The sequence below is a fragment of the Sesamum indicum genome, linkage group LG8, assembly GCF_026168435.1.
Source record: "Sesamum indicum cultivar Baizhima isolate 11 linkage group LG8, ASM2616843v1, whole genome shotgun sequence".
Classification (NCBI taxonomy): domain Eukaryota; kingdom Viridiplantae; phylum Streptophyta; class Magnoliopsida; order Lamiales; family Pedaliaceae; genus Sesamum; species Sesamum indicum.
The window spans coordinates 23578349-23594673 of NC_142664.1; the positions used below are offsets into that span (position 1 = coordinate 23578349).

The 16325-nt window shown below is 34.1% G+C and overlaps 3 protein-coding genes across 6 annotated transcripts; 1 reads left to right on the forward strand and 2 right to left on the reverse strand.

The window, feature by feature from the left end:
• Window positions 1–97: 97 nt before the first annotated feature.
• Window positions 98–4781, reverse strand: LOC105168557 (uncharacterized). Its single transcript, XM_088884096.1, has 5 exons — window positions 4258–4781; window positions 2312–2348; window positions 1970–2206; window positions 1789–1836; window positions 98–922 (listed from the first exon to the last, which is right to left on the reverse strand). Exons 1-5 carry the CDS (start codon window positions 4557–4559, stop codon window positions 431–433), a joined length of 1116 nt encoding a protein of 371 aa, XP_088740222.1. The 5' UTR covers window positions 4560–4781; the 3' UTR covers window positions 98–430.
• A 4550-nt stretch (window positions 4782–9331) lies between these two features.
• Window positions 9332–14488, forward strand: LOC105168558 (centromere protein X). Of its 4 annotated transcripts, none has more exons than XR_016066901.1 (8): window positions 9332–9496; window positions 9623–9671; window positions 9752–9789; window positions 10067–10106; window positions 10764–10817; window positions 10971–11075; window positions 11248–13122; window positions 13202–14488. XR_016066901.1 is itself a non-coding variant. In XM_020696191.2 (7 exons), exons 1-6 carry the CDS (start codon window positions 9473–9475, stop codon window positions 11072–11074), a joined length of 309 nt encoding a protein of 102 aa, XP_020551850.1. In that variant the 5' UTR covers window positions 9332–9472; the 3' UTR covers window position 11075; window positions 11172–11202. The 4 variants fall into 4 exon arrangements, 2 of the variants coding, with proteins under 2 accessions (XP_020551850.1, XP_020551849.1); XR_016066900.1 differs by having other exon boundaries at window positions 9333–9496; window positions 11359–13122; XM_020696191.2 differs by lacking the exons at window positions 11248–13122; window positions 13202–14488 and adding an exon at window positions 11172–11202.
• Window positions 12192–14164, reverse strand: LOC105168559 (leucine-rich repeat receptor-like serine/threonine/tyrosine-protein kinase SOBIR1). Its single transcript, XM_011088693.3, has one exon. The coding sequence runs from the start codon at window positions 14162–14164 to the stop codon at window positions 12296–12298; it is 1869 nt and encodes a 622-aa protein (XP_011086995.1). The 3' UTR covers window positions 12192–12295.
• Window positions 14489–16325: the final 1837 nt, after the last annotated feature.

Sequence of the window (16325 nt, forward strand, 5' to 3'; positions counted from 1 at the left end):
AATATTTCATATGTACCGTACTTAGTATTCATTGTTATTTCACAACTGACGCATACGGAAAAAGAACAAAATAAGGAAAAGAATAGCAGAGTAGAAGGGTAGGAAGAGGGAGTTTGATTGGAGAATGTTAAATAGGTAAAGGAGAAAACAGCGAGTGCCGAAAACCAATCTTTATACAACAAGCACGTCCCCAGCAATGATGAACTAGCGACCCAACACTTTCCAAAGAGCAATCAATTATATGGAAACTATACCCCCCCACATTTTCATTTTTCTCATAACAAGAAAAACTGAAAAAGTATCAACTCAAATTTCAATGACCAAGTTACACACCCCACCACCATAAATTTAGACCAATCTTCTTTCTTCCTATTGCTTTCTTGCCACCAGCCAATACATCGGGCAGAAATTTACAGCAGCATCGACATATTCATGAAGCCCGTATCCTGTCCAGCCAGTCCACGCTCTTCCGAGCTTTCTCCAGCTGGATGTCGATGCTCATTCGGGACTTCTCATGATACTCTACGCTCCTTCGGGATCTTTCCATTTGGTCAAACGAGACTTTAAGCTTGGAAAGCTTGTCCTCATTGTGAAATTTGTATTCGAACGCTTTTAGTTTTTCTGGCCTATCAGTGCTCCGCCTAGGTTTCTCTCTCCGGTCGGTGCTCTTCCTTGGACCTTCAAGGCAATCGGTGCTCCTCCTGGAATGTTCGGGCCGGTCGATACTTCTCCTCGACATGTTCCTTTGGGAGGGAGGTTTTTCTACTGTGGACACAAACTTTTTTAGGTGCTTGATATAATCAGGATAAAGTTCCAAGTCACAGTGGTTTCCCCCCTTGATCCACAAGGGCTCGTATTTCTCTTGACATAGTTCATAAAGCTGTTTCCCGTGAGAGTAGTCGACAACATCATCAGCAGTGCCCTGCATAAAACATAGCACTAGCAATTAGTTTACTAGTGCAAAAAGAAGATCTCACCATGAAAATGGAAGTAAGAAATGCTTTTATATGAAAAGACCTGCTTTCACATATAATAAAGAACTAAGGAGGACTGATCACAAAGAAAGATTTGTTTGACAAGCTGCGTAGGAAGCCAAAGGACATAAAAGTCTAGTTTGAAATCGGACGACTAACAAAAACAGTGTCGTTAATCATTCATCGCCATTCATGAATTTGTTTAAGATGTGTTGGATGTAAATGCAGTATTACTGGTTCGAATTCAATAATATTGCTGCAGGTTCAAGACCTCAGCAGATCCAGACATTGTACAACAGAATCAAAGAATGCAGAGTTTGTATCAAGCATAGAAAAAATTGAAAAATACATAGTAACAAATCATTTGTGGTTTGTCTCAAAAATCCAATTTCATTTTCTCAACCGAACTTCTGGACCTATTTTTGGTTGCATGTATCGAAGTTTCAGCATGATTGATGGCTTCATGGACCAGCTAGAGTGAGAAAGAATCTACCAGTTTGATTCAGATTTGCCCTATTCAATAATTCAGCTGGACATGGTCGATTTGAATATAACCATACAAATATGAATTTACACTTGCAAAATTATACAGTTTCAACCATTTTTAATATAGTATTTTCACTTTTATATGCAAATTTTTCAAATGAATAGGTGGTGAACTTGTTTAAAGAGCACGATCAAGTGCGCGTACGATCTTTGTGCTAAGACGCATAAAACCTTCATCTACTAATCAAAACACCATTAAGAAAATTATACGCATTACATGGGTGGTTATATAACTCGGTAGAGAAATTACATGAATATGTTTACTTACATGAATAACTAGAACAGGGCACTTCACCAAGGGGATTTTGTCAATGTTCTGCATAAAATCAACACAAAGTCGTGTTTAGAAATGGATAACAACTACTGAATACAAGGTCCGAGAAAGGATAGTAAGAATAATATCACAAATATGATTAAATAGTCTTTAAGGTCTGGAAACAAGCATTTACCTTATAGATGTCAAACCAATATGTGCGCTTCACTGGGTACATGACTCTTAAGCCTGACAGAATAGGACTATGCAAAACAACAGCCCTTAGTCTAGGCAAACGAGCTGCAAGATCTACAGTAGGGCCACTACCAACAGATTGACCATATAGGATGATATCTTCTTGCTTAGCCCCATAACTCTCTTCGAGACACTTATATGCAGCTTCAATATCTGCATAAGTATTGTGCTCACTTGGCTGCAATACAAAAAATATACTAACTTTAAAACGTGCTCCCATGTAATTTGATCACTTAGTAATGAGAGGCAAAAGATCTTGTCGTGAAAAGTCATCAGCTGATACCTTTCCAGATGATTGCCCATAGCCCGAGTAGTCATACCTGCAGAAATAATGCGTATAAGACACTTCTGAGGGGAATCTCTGTCACAAGTGACAAATCAAAGATACCATAAAAGTAACACAGGACAGCTTGTGTCCAACTACAACATACATAAAGCCTCATGGACCATATACGAGAACTATCTTATGCAGTGACCTTTCGCTTCGGCTTTATCATGAAATAGCCTATGTAAGCCTTAGTTGGGAACAAGTTGTATCTGAATTACGATGTTCAGAATCCCTAATCTTATGCCAAAGTGGATATTCAACTTCAGTAAAATAGAAAATAGAGGTTTTAACATACATCTTCTGATTCATCATCCATGAATCCCTTTGATAAAAGACATAGCCATAGGGAAAGCAACTTGTGCAGGCACTAATAGTATATCTTTGCTAGAGTAAAGCAGTTTACAACCTTATCCACTAAATCTAATGGTTGCCTTTCAGGAAAAGTTGATCACTATCCCACTTTATGTACCAGCAAAACAAACTTTTACACTTAGTCCATTCGGTTTGAATCCTTCTACGTCTTGTTTAATAGTGTGAAAGTAATCTACAATGTTCCACAAGATCCTACAATACTAAGTAACAATGCTGATTTTGATTCACTAATCAAGAAAAGGTTTTACATCAAATTTCTTCATAGATCTGCAAGTAACACCAAGCAAAACTTGCAGGGCCAAATTCATCTCTTGTCACAGAACCCTGCCCCACAAGTTACTAAGCAGCCGAAAACAATGAATTGACTGTCAAGAGTGCCTTCAGTCGCCTCATTAATCATATCATCGAATCCATGTTCTGAGAAGTTACATTAAGAAATATTAAGTTGATAAACTATTAGTAAGTTTCTTACATATTTCCAACTTGAATGGTATTCAAGCAGAAATATGAAGTGATAATATCCCAACTTTTTTGGTGCTCTTTAAGAAGTCAATGGTTCCACATTATAAACTTGTTCAAACATATTTTAAGCTCTATCAACTATGACTAACTAATCCTCACCCACCCCCATTTTCAATTCTCTCTCACTCACAAGCTAAAACGCATGCTGCACAGGAAAACAAAAGCATCTTTGACCATTCCAAGACTCATCAATGTCCAAGGCCAGAAATGATTGGCGAAAAAGAGATCAATCAAAGAGATTGAAGACTATAAACACTTGATCACGTTATCGCAGAAAACAAACTACCAAAATTGCAGATAGTAGAAATTGCAAGCATCTCTTCATCACTTCCAATCCAATATCAGAGCTATGGTTATCATTCCCCAAATCTTCAAAAGAAGAAATTTTTTTCCACCACTTTTCAACAGTCAACATTTCCTTACCCAACACTGGCTCACCGCAACAACCAAATAACAAGTCAGTAAAATCATAAAAAATCAACCTTATTTGTCAAATTTTATGCCTAACTTACCAAGATACCATCCAATATTAAGTAACTTACATCATCTCGAGTTCCCAAATATACCCCCACCCCCCAACCCTAAAAAGAAATCAAAATCTCTTAGAAAAAAATGCACATGAAAATTACGCCAAAGGGCAGACATAAAACAAATAACCCATCTGATCCAACTAAGCTTACAGCTCAGACTATCACACATGCAAATTCTCGTCCATAAAATTATCTTTTTTTTATAATAATAATAATAACAACAAACTTCATATATCTAAAATCATCCAGAAAAACCCCTTAAACACAAAATAATCAAGTTTATCCCGACCTAAATAACAAGATTTTCACATCAATCGCAATATAACAACCATATTCCACCAAAGATAGAATTAAACCAACACCCCACCAAAGAAACATCCAACAAACACCTCAAAACACACAGATACATCCAATTTCATTTCAATTTCCCCCATCAACTCAAATAAAAAAAAAGCAAACTGAAAAGTAAGAACTTACCCCAAGAGATTAACTCTGAGATGAATGCTGAGCTCGATAAAGAGCTCGTACATCTGCCCAATATCCGCCGCGTTGCCGTGGGAGTACAGCAGCGTGGAAGTTGCCATAGGGTACCGCACGTACACCGCCACGATTTCCGTCCCCCGCCGCGTCGGAAGCTTCAAAACGTCCACGTTCTCCCTGTGGGGAAACGGGTGGAGAAGCAGCAGCCCCGTGGCTTCATCAGTAACCAGCTTGTAGCTCGGCGGCGTCGGTGGGAAAAACGCCAGCTTTGCTGCCATTGATGACGTCACCCCTCCCATCTCCCCAATTCTTCTCTCTTTTCTCTCTCTGCGAGTTCTTTGCTTCCTTCTGTCAGCACACTGTAACTATATGCATATGCCGAAGTTATAGAAGTGTGTGAGTGCGTGAGAGAGAGAGAGTATGAGAGAGATGGAATTGTACAGAACTGTATAGAAGAGTAAGAAACAGTAGAGAGAGAAAGGGAAAGTTGGGGTGTGGAGATTGAGGAGAGTGATTATGATATTGTGACCAGCTGTGATGTTTACTGTTCATCAAAGCATGGCCACATATGCTTATTTCTTTTTCCTTTTTCTTTTTTCTTCTTTGCACCTTCCCTTTTTTTCTTAGTATATTTTTTAAGCTCCTAAGTGCTATTTTGGCTTTTTCTACATTATCATATCAAATATAATTTAAATAATAATATGGAAAAAAATTTGAAATATGGTAATGAAAATATAATTTTCTAAATAAAATTAGGTATCCTATTTTTGTTATACTTTAATTTGATTTAAAATTTTTTATAACTAATATATTATTAACATATTATTAACTTTGTATATATATTTAGATTCTTATGATATATGTATGAATCAGTCGACCAAAGTTGAATATTTACTACTCAAACTTGTTTCATTTTTCCCAAATTTCAAAATTTTTATCTGAGTTTAATTTATTTATTAATGAAGTCTAATTTAAATTAATTTTAATAAAACAAACTCGAGTTGAGTTTGAATAACCAGACACTTTCATACATATTTTATCATTCTTTTTGTAATCCAATCAAACATAAATAAGACTTCAAAATTTGTTGAATGGAAAATTATGTTCAAAAATTTAAATCATAAATTAATAAATTTAGTTTAAATAAATTTTTACAGATTAATTTTAAATAAAATATGGAATAATTTAATTTATTTTTTAAAACATATAGATGAAAATTGAGCAATGGGTATGTATGGAAGAGTGTTGGCATGGACAAGACATCCTCCTTTTGTCATCTTCACCCTTTGTTTCTTTTTTTCCTTTTAAAGTAAAATTTGTTTTCACTATTAGTTCCATCATGTCTCCAAGGTAACTCACATGTCCAACCATTTTCACTTTACAAAATTCTCTTCAAATTTATTATTTAATTAAGTTCATCAATATGCCTCTATAATCCAACTCCTTTACCATCCAAATTATACTTCTCAAATCATTTTATATGTAATTATTTTACAATAAATTTTAATTTTTTTCAAGTAAATAACAATAAATAGTATGTTTAGATCATTCCAAAAGTTTATATTTTGTTTTAGATCAGTCCCTCGATCAAATTCTCAACGAAGATCACCAAAAAAAAATTCAGTATCTACCGAACGTAATTTAATTTTCGCGTGCTATATTTATATATAAAATTTAAGAAAAACATCAAATAAAAAAGATTAAATTATTTAACCCTTAGTGTGCTCAAATAGGGTTCACAAATACACCATCATCATCATCATAGACAAGAAAAAAGAAAGATTTGATCATTGCACTTTACATCCACAAAGATGGAGTAACTATTGAATTTAACCCTAAGATGGTCAAAATTACTATAGAAAATGAAGAAGATTAATGAGCTGTTTCCCAGTTGGTTGTGGGGATTTGCAAAGAAAATGAATAATGTCTGTTGTTCATACTTAGAATATATGTCCTAATTGTGCTCACTAATTAATTAATTAAAATAAAAATTACTCTCAAGTCTCAAGGAATTTTGAGCATTAAACCATGGCACATAATTTTAGGTCCCCACAATGTGACCCTAATGATTTTTACATGCCCCCTCTCCCCCCATTATTATTATTATAATTATTCTTAGTGTATACCATTTTATATTAAATCATTTTTTTATTAAATTAGTTAGCTTTTTTCTTTGATTTCTTCTTTTTTTTTTGGGGGGGGGGGGGGGTTGGGTTAATTATGAATTGGTTATCACTATTTATATATGTATAATTGTCTTTTGTTATTAAATTGTTATAATTTTGTTAACGAAGTCAAATTTAATAAATTACAAAAATTTAAGCTACTTATAGCACTACTCATATTTGGTTAAATTTTTTTATAAAAAAAGAACCCATATATTATATATATCATCATAATGTACAAAATCTTGATTACAATAACTTAAATGAATATTAATACGTCCTTTTTTGAAAAAACTTATATATGTATTACATATGAATAAAAAATTACAAAACAATATGAATCGTACAATATAAACACATTATGGGTCGATTCTTGAAATTATTCAATATTCATCGGCTTGCATTTTTACAATCAATGTAAATAAAAATTTTACCTTGGATCCTACCCACAAAAATAAAATAAAAATAAAAATTCCAAGGGTATTATTTATTTAAAGTTATAACAAGGTTGGACCCTCTTAACACTTTTGGGGATGCCAATCCCACAATTATATATATTGAAGAGTAGTTTCAAGTGTATGAGAGTGGGGGATGTGCTGGTGAATTTTGAGACACTTTCCTCAGATGAAGAAAAATAGCCCACATGTCTCCTGCTGGATTTCCTCTTTGCTTGGCTTATAATTATATATAAGTTGAGATTAGTGATGAGGACTGAGTGTTGGAACCTTCCTATCTTGTTAATAATAATATATATATATAGTCTTGAGTTGGAACTTGCAAGCAAATGAGCTGTTTTAGTTGTCCAATATGCCCATCCCAAAGTTTTCTACATAAACACTTGTTCATTTTTATGGATTCCCAAAGTTTTAAACTACACCAAATCTTAACATTATTGTTTGAATTTAGAACTTCTTGGACTTAACCTTTGTAATTGTGTAAAAGATTATGGATGTTAGCGGTAACGTAATTTAGATTTGTAAGCAGTTTAAACAATATTTTTTTACTGGAGTTCAAAATTTCAAATCATCTAATAGCTCAAGTGTTGTGTTTCCTGTTATGCGAGTATTTTCTCAATAATTACTCATCTCGGTAATCAGACCTTACCCTCGCCTCTAGTACTGATTGTTGAATTGACCATTTTTGTTTTCCTATTTTATGCCTAATCTATAACTATTAGCAAAAGTACAATTCAGATCTTTAAATTATTTAATAGTTCAACTGTGTCACATCTCTGTTGTGCACATCATAAGAATAATTACTATCACACATACCAATTAACCTCTCATCAACAATTGTTCCTTATGGAAATCAGAACCATGACAACGGCTTCGGTACGAACTTTTTGAATTAGGATTCTAGATCACCTATTGTATTAAATGTTATAAGGTAAGAAAAAAAAATCTCTCTTTCTTACTATCAAAGTAAATTTCGAGATCCCATATCAAACTAAAACACATTTGTCAAGGCCGATTACACGAATCATTTTCAATCCCACCTCGACGTGAAACTAATGTGTATATATATATTTTCGCATCTCTACTTTTAGATTATAATTTTATTTAAATATAGATTTTTAATTTAAAAAAAGAGCACATATTAATCTTATAATTAGTATCATAATAATAAGTAATATGAAAGTGCAATAAAAGATCGACACAACAAATTCAGATTGGGAGAGGGCATTGGAATTCTAGGAATTAGTGTCCTAGAAACATGGCCCTTTTTTGGTTGGGGGGGTATGGGTGGACCACACAGCCCCCTTTATTTAGATGAAAGAAACAATACCTATTGCAGACCAAATGCACTGTGGGCCTCATCTGATCTGATCTGCTTTAAGCTTTTATGCATCACGTGTGTTGTGTTGTCCAGCAGGCCTAGCCCTGCACCATCCTCAACTCAACACGCTTGGGCTTGTCGGCTATTAATGGATCGCACCCACTCATCACTCCTCTCCTTACTTCTCACAACTTTTTAGCAAGATTTTGGAAAGTTATCCCAACTGCATCCTTGCAATACCTTCTATTTTTGTAATGGAAATCAATAACAAAAAAAATTAGGTAAATTTACAATGTTTTTTTTTTTTTAGTTTTGATATAAATACGAATACCTCTTTGTTATTTGAAAAATTACAAATATTTCCTATTAGCTAAATTATTAAGTTTTTATCTATTTTTATGGTAAACTGATCAAAATATCATTGTGGATTAAAAATTATAATTCTATTTATTTTTAAATTTTTTTATAAATTAAATTGGTAATTTTTAAAATTTTTCACCACTTATAAAAAAATACTATAAGCGCAAAGTTGATAATTACATACCTCCATTCAAAAATTATATAATTTTATCAAATTAGGGGGTATTTATGATTTTCAAATAATAAGAGAGTATCCGTAATTATGTCAAATCTCAAAAGAGATCGTTGCGATTTACCCAAAAATTTATAAATTATAAGATCGAAAAAATAAAAAATATTTGAAAAAACAAATGGAGAGCGATTATTTTTTCTTAGAAACAAATCAGAGTGTTTAAAAAAATAACTTAATATTTATAATTTTATAAATAAATTGCAAAAGTTCATTATAATTTTTTTATATAAAAATATTTGAATGTAAATAGTTCAAAAATAGAAATTATAAATCAAAATCAATTTTAAATTTTTTTTTTAATGAGTTGATAAGTGATGACGTTGCAGACATGCAATTTACCACATGTGATTGTGAGGACGAAATTGTAAATAATTTTCTTATATTATTCCAACTCTTCATGTAAATTACATCCTCCTAATTGTATTAAAATGCATATGAATGGCATGTAAATACCACATGCTCTTAAAATAAAAATTAAAAATTAAAAATAAAAAGAAATTTGGTTTTAATTAATTTATGTGAATTTTTAAACAACCTTTGTTTCTTGAGACGGTTTAGATCCGTCACAAAATCGAGATACGGTTCTTTGGATTATTATAGTTGATTATTTCATTGTTTTTCGCTGCATATTTCTGATTACCTCTTTTGTTCACTCTGGTTGCTCCGTGTTCATCCATCAATGGAGGAAAATACTTTCGAACCAGTAAGGGAAAAAGAAAAAGAAGAATCTCCCTTTCTATTCACCTTTCTCTTGGTTAATTCTCGAATTTTTGTACTTTTTTTACGCGTGTCGATCGCTTATCGTTTCTTTGTTACCCGGATGAAACAGGAATTGATTCGTGCGATTTTCAAATTGGTTTGGGAGAGACGAGCTGCAGGTACGCAATTTTCTGTTTTCTTTTTTGGTTATTTTTGTAAAATCTGAATTTACTTTGAGCCCTTTCTTTTTTGGTCGCAGAGCGGGAGAAAAATCAACTTTCAGAAACTGAAGCTGAGGTTCGATTTCATTATGTTGTGTATAGTAGTGGGACTTCCTGTCTAATCTCACTCGTAACATCATTCATTTCTTCATTCTTTCTTGTGCATGTGTGTGAGTGTGTGTGTGTGAGAGTGTAAGTGTGTGTGCGTGTGTGTGTGTGTTGAAGAGTTGTGAAGCCATTCTTCAAATTGTCTAGTATTGAATGCAACAACTATGTCTAATGATCTAATTACGATGTTGTGTATAATTTGGATTGAGAATCGTGCTAGATCATTCAAATCTGAATTGTTGTAGGCGGGACCAAGCACGTCGAAGAGAAGTCGGCTTACTTCTAGTAAGTAAATTCTCTTGTACTGACTATGCAATCCAACATATTAAATTCTGCATATGTGCCAATGCCATTTTGTGCTGGGGACTTGAAAAATCGGTAGCTCATCATTGTTTTCATGAATGAACTGAATTTGAAACAGTAGAAAAAGGGAACCAAATAGTGGATGATTGTACGCATGCCTTTGAACAGAACATAGAAAATGTGCTTGGACATATGCGATGCATAGTGTTCTCATGCAAAAAGTTCGTTTCTTTTTGGATGTTTACATTGTAGATACATTTTAGTGAACCTCTGGTGATAATGTCGGTTTGCTTCGCTATTGAAACATTCTGTGTTTTGTAAGTAGACCTTAAGCAGTGGGATTAATTATCTTCTTTGTTGAGAAATGTAGTTCAATTCTTTTGCAAAACTTACTGAGTGAAGATTCTTCTGGATTATGACATTCTCAGTGAGTCTTGAAATTAATTTCAGAAACATACTTTGAGGTGTTAACATTTCTTCTGGCAATTCTTTTGCAAACTTGCTGTTAGGGAACATAACCGGACCTTGCTTTAGTTAGCTGGTTCTCTTGTTGAACAATCATTCTGTGAAGTTTTACTGAAGAAATGAAAATCTTCACTTATCTTGGGTAATCTTTCTGTATTTTGTTATGGAATGCAGTCAATGGAAATGGATTGAAGCTGAGCTGCGAACTCCTTCGCGTATTTGTGACAGGTTTGACAGCCTAGGCAAAATACAATGCTGTTCCATTTTTTCAGTCTTCAAAGAAGTTCTTTAACTCACATCAACTTGCTGTTCTTTGCAATATTTTCCACAAGGTGGTTAAAAGACATATTAGTACATTATTTTTGTGTTCGCTTGTTGTAGAGGCTATTCAACGAGCTGCTACCATTGCTGAAGCAGAGGGTTCTCTGAAAATAGAAGCAACTCATCTAGAGAGGATACTTCCGCAATTACTTTTAGATTTTTAAGGTACCTTGGAGCTTGAATTGTTTAATAGAATTTCAGAAAGTCTTATTAACGGTTAGAAAAACACTTTTTAAATTCATTTGGCACCTTTGGTTCAAGATACAGAGTCCTCCTTTCCTCTTCTGGGAAATATTCTTGCCTCCTGTTGAACAAAAACATCTGCATGTTCTCTCAGATTGTGTCATGATTTCCTGACGTTCTGCGTGCTACAAGGCATTATAAATACTGGCTGCAATTGCTGTTTCTTCTTAGAAGACCTTATTCCTCTTCTAATCTACAATTGCAGCATTGCAACATTGTGTTGACTAGGCAATTCTCCTAGTTTTTCTGGCCTTGCTTGCTACTGGGTGTAATGCTGCCGATGTATTTTTCCAGCCTTTTTTATTTACCATATGCTCGAGGTTACTCTCATGGCAGCAGAATTCGGAAGGGCTCAAGCGAGCAAACAAAAGTATGAATTTTGGATTTACAGTCCTTAACTCATGCACTGGGGATCTTCATGACAGCTTTGCCATAGGCATGTTCGAATGTGGATGAAATTTAGTGCTATGTTAATGCAAAAGCTAATGCATCCATTTTGGGGATAGCGTTAATGAGTTGAATTATCCGACCTCATCCTAATGTCTCTTCATGAGCAAATCTCTATCTCTTCTGCCCAATTGCCCATAATATTGATAGTATGCAGTAGCAATTATGTATTCTAATTATGGATTTCCTATATATCATTAATTTCTAATCAGAATTATTGGGTTAAATAAATCTAGTAAACGAGTGCTTGAAGCTTGATCAAGATATCTGTTGATGCCTTCTTAGTGCTCATTTCATTGTGAAACATGCTACTCATCTGAAGTTTTGAAGTTTTCGCTTTTGGTTAGAAAACTGAGTCAATACAATAGCTTTGTCACTGAGATTAAGATTAGATTGCTGAAGATAAAGGGAACTAAACAATAATGACATTTTAAACATGTCTGAAAAACTGCATTAATCTGATCTTCTGCTTCAGTAAATGTGGCTAACTAGTTGTGAGACGAGTATGTCAATGGACTGACTGTGTCGGCTGTATTCTTCTGATTTTAGTGGAATCAAGATAGGTTAAAGAAAACCAAACAACAACTTGGGTAAGAAAAACCTTGACCAAACAACTTAAATATATTTTACAAATTGATTAAATCAAAATATTTACATGCATCTTTCAGACATCATCACACATTTTCTTTTAATAATTAGTGCTCTATTTGAGATAACATGCCCCTAGCATCTCTACTATTTGGCCTCTCCTTGGGATCACTCAGAGTGCAGAAACAGGCAACTTTGAGAACCAAGAGCATCTGCTCCTCGTACCCCTTTCCAAACAACTTTGGATCAATTGCCCTTTTCGGGTCCTCGGAAGTCATCAAATTTCTGATCCATTTCATCAAACTCATCTCATCTGTGTGCTCGAAGAACTCATCAGATGGAAACTTCCCACTGACCAGGACACCTAGCAGCACGCCGAAGCTGTATACATCGCACTTTTCAGTAAACTTAAATGTCTGGTAATACTCGGGGGCAATGTATCCAACTGTTCCTGCTACATTTGACGTTGTCACATGCGTGTTTGCATCAGGGAGCGCTTTTGCGAGGCCGAAATCTGCTATTCGGGCTTCCATTTCATCATCCAAGAGGATGTTTCCAGGCTTCAGGTCTCTGTGAATTATGCAAGGTCTATGATTCATGTGAAGATACTCGAGGCCTGCAGCCACTCCTAGCGCAATCTTGTATCTGGCCAACCAGTTGAGTTCTCTTTTATCTGCAGCTACGTATTGGAGATAATCCTGCAGGCTGCCATTCTTCATGTACTCATACACCAAGTAATGGCAATTGGGCAGTGGAAGATGGGCCAGCAATGGAACTAAATTCCGGTGCCTGATTTGGCCTACGGTCTGAATTTCAGACCTAACCTGGCGCATTTTCTTGTTTAAAAACTTGCTGTCTTCGTCTGTGAGCTCTTGTGCATCTCCAAGGGTCTGAATTATCTTCTTGATGGCTATTTCTTTCCCATTGCTTCCAGGTAAAACAGCTTTGTAAACTTCCCCGCATCCCCCTCTTCCAATGACTTCGAGTGATCCTAATCCTTCTTCTTTTTCCAGGAAAGCCAAGTCCTCAGGTTTCTTGATCATGGGGCTGAAGATTCTCAATCGTGTGTAGTTTCTACGCCCTCGGATTAAGCGCAGGAGCAGCTTAAAAAGCAAAGAGAACACCAATCCAGAACCACTGCCTGCTAATGCTCCAGCCAAGAATATAAGAATCCACTCACCTGCTTTCTTTTTCTTCTTCTTGTGCTTTTGTTTCTGTTCTGTTCTCGACGATGGGTCTTCGACAGATGTGGACTGATTGCTGCCTTGTGAACTTTCAGCAAAAGCATATCTCTTTGGAATGCTATCCTTTTCAGCGAATTCTGAGGGCAAATACTGATCAAATCGATTATTAATCAATGACACTGAGCCCTCGACTAAATTGTTGCCAGAAATATTTATGGATCGGAGACTTGGAAAAGATATCACAGACACAGGTACTTCTCCATCAAACATATTACCAGCAAGATTGAGTTTTTCCAGGTTGGGGAAGTAGTTCAAGAATTCCAGGTCCCCTGTAAACTTGTTTGAGGATAAATCTAGGACCCGAAGGCGGATTAATGAGGATAATCCGATCGGGATTTTGCCCGAAAACCCATTGTTTCTGAGGTTTAGAACCTCAAGTTTCTTGCAGTCAATGATTTGAGGTGGGATTTGGCCCACAAGCTGGTTGTCTGGTAAGGAAAGTGCTTGCAACTCAGAGAGCTGACCAATGGCAGGAGATAGTTTTCCTCTGAGGCGTTGGGACTCAAACACAAGACGAGAAACTCTGAGGCTGTCGGAAGTGTTTGCGATTCGTCTTTCGCAGAAAACGGCCGAGTTGCATGGATTCCTCTTGGGTTCAATCCCAAAGTCTTTGAGTATAGCCAAGAGGGCATCATGATCAGGAGGGTGGAGATGAAATCTTGATTGAACGATCAAAGTTAATGCGAAGAAACAGACGAGAAAGAAATGGGATTGGAGATGGGATAAAGCCATCCGCAGATGCTGTGGAGCTCGTGAGGGTGGCGGAGGAGGTGGTGGTGGTGTTTGGAGGCAGGGAGTTTGAGATGGTGGTTGGTGGTATATTATATTCAGAAACTAGTGTTGACTATCATGAAGAATTTGGTTCCGTGTGGAAAAAGATTGTGTGAAGGGGACCAATGGTAGGCAACAAAATTCTCATCATCCGTTGACATGCAAATTGCCTATAATGCCCCTCACACCACCACCACAACCCACCACTTGAGTTGCTTAGGAATTTGATATTCTGCTTGACTTTGACTCCTCCTCAAGATGGAAACAAGTGCTACATTTCTACAATCTTGACTTGCAGTTGCTTGGCTGTTCACATCCATCATTCATCCACTTACCCCTACACCAATTATGATAGTTGACTTATTAAATTCAATATTTTATTGGGAAAATTAGTTGAGATCAACTCTAAATACACAAACATTCTATCTCTTTTATAAAATTATAATTACACTCCTTAAAGTTGTAACTGTAATTACAAATTTATATAAATACTTTCTAAATTACATTATTCTAACACTCACACAAACACTAATTAAAATACATTATACTTACACAAGGTATATAATTACGTATATTGTTTAAAATTTTTGCCAATTTCTAATGTTTTCAAGTAAAACATATAACTATATTATATTATTATAAAAGAAAATCTTTTGTTTGTATCAATTTTTGAATACCTAAATTTATCCTTTATTTTATTTTTTTCTTTAAATTTTTTTGGCCAAATTAGTAATTTCAATAATTTGTAATAATTCACATTATATTTTTATTCTCTTAACTATCCACTTCTCTACATTTTTCTCTCACTTTTACTTTTCTATATTTATTATAATTTTATTCTTTTCATAATTTTTTTTCCTTATTATTTCATACTATAATTTTTTTATATGCTCGTAGAAATTGCATATAATAAAAAATTAGTGTATATATATATATATATATATATATATATAAGTAAAACATATACTATAGGAAGAAGAGTGAAGGGAATTAAAAGATTAAAGCTTCCCATATGTTCCTGGTGGAGCATAATATGTTCCAGGCTTGAGGACCAATATTTCAAGGGATTTCTCCTTTATGTTTTTTTTTTCCTTAAATTACATTTATTTCATTTATCTTTCCCCATTCTAAATAACTACTAAGTCATCTCTTCATCAATTAACGGTGAGTGTTTGTCACTCCTTATAATTGATATTGATAATTGATATTTGTAATTATTGATGATCATTTTTTATTTATAATAAATTGACATTCGATCGATGCATGTAGTTATAATATGTAATAATTATTTTATTAGAATTATTAATACAATATAAAGTTTTTGAGGCTATTTTATATACCTCTGTAACTGTCAAAATTGCCTTCAATACATGTAAAGACAATTTCTGTAGTTGTATGCAGAGACACATAAAATAACTTCAAAAAATTCACATTGTACTAGTGAATAATAACAAAAGCGAGTTCGGAAAAATCAAATAATGATTTTTAGAAATAGAACGACTCACACCTAAAAAAAAGAAAACAAATAAAATTAGCCTGCCTTTGAATTATATTTAAATATTGTTCATGATATCGCGGTTCTAAATTTATGGTTTACACAATTCAAAGTCGCAAAATATATATTTTTTTAAATGCATCAATTATAATTACATTATAAATTTCAATAAATACTCATATATTAATGGGATTTGCAGATCAATTATAGGGCGTCATCTTCGCCAAACTAAATTAAACTTGATTTGCAGTCCTAAAAAATATTCTAAGAGTAACGAATAATCCAAAAATTTATATACCATAAGGAGAAAAGGTGACAAGATAGAACACAATTCCTTTCTTTAACCAGCTTATGTTGCCTTTAACTATGCAACCCATGCAGCTCTATATATATTCATAAAACCCAAATTATAGCAACAATAACTCATTTGATTTTCTATATAGTTTCTTCATTTTCCACAAATATTTTTTCTAGGGAAATTTGTGCATGCATCTCCACGAATTAATTACCTTTCCTTTCTGATATTTAATAATTTTTATCAACTTTATTGTAATGTTAATTCTTTATTTATTTATTTTAATTATATTTAATTTCGTGCCCTGAGTAATAATATTTTCTCAATTCCTG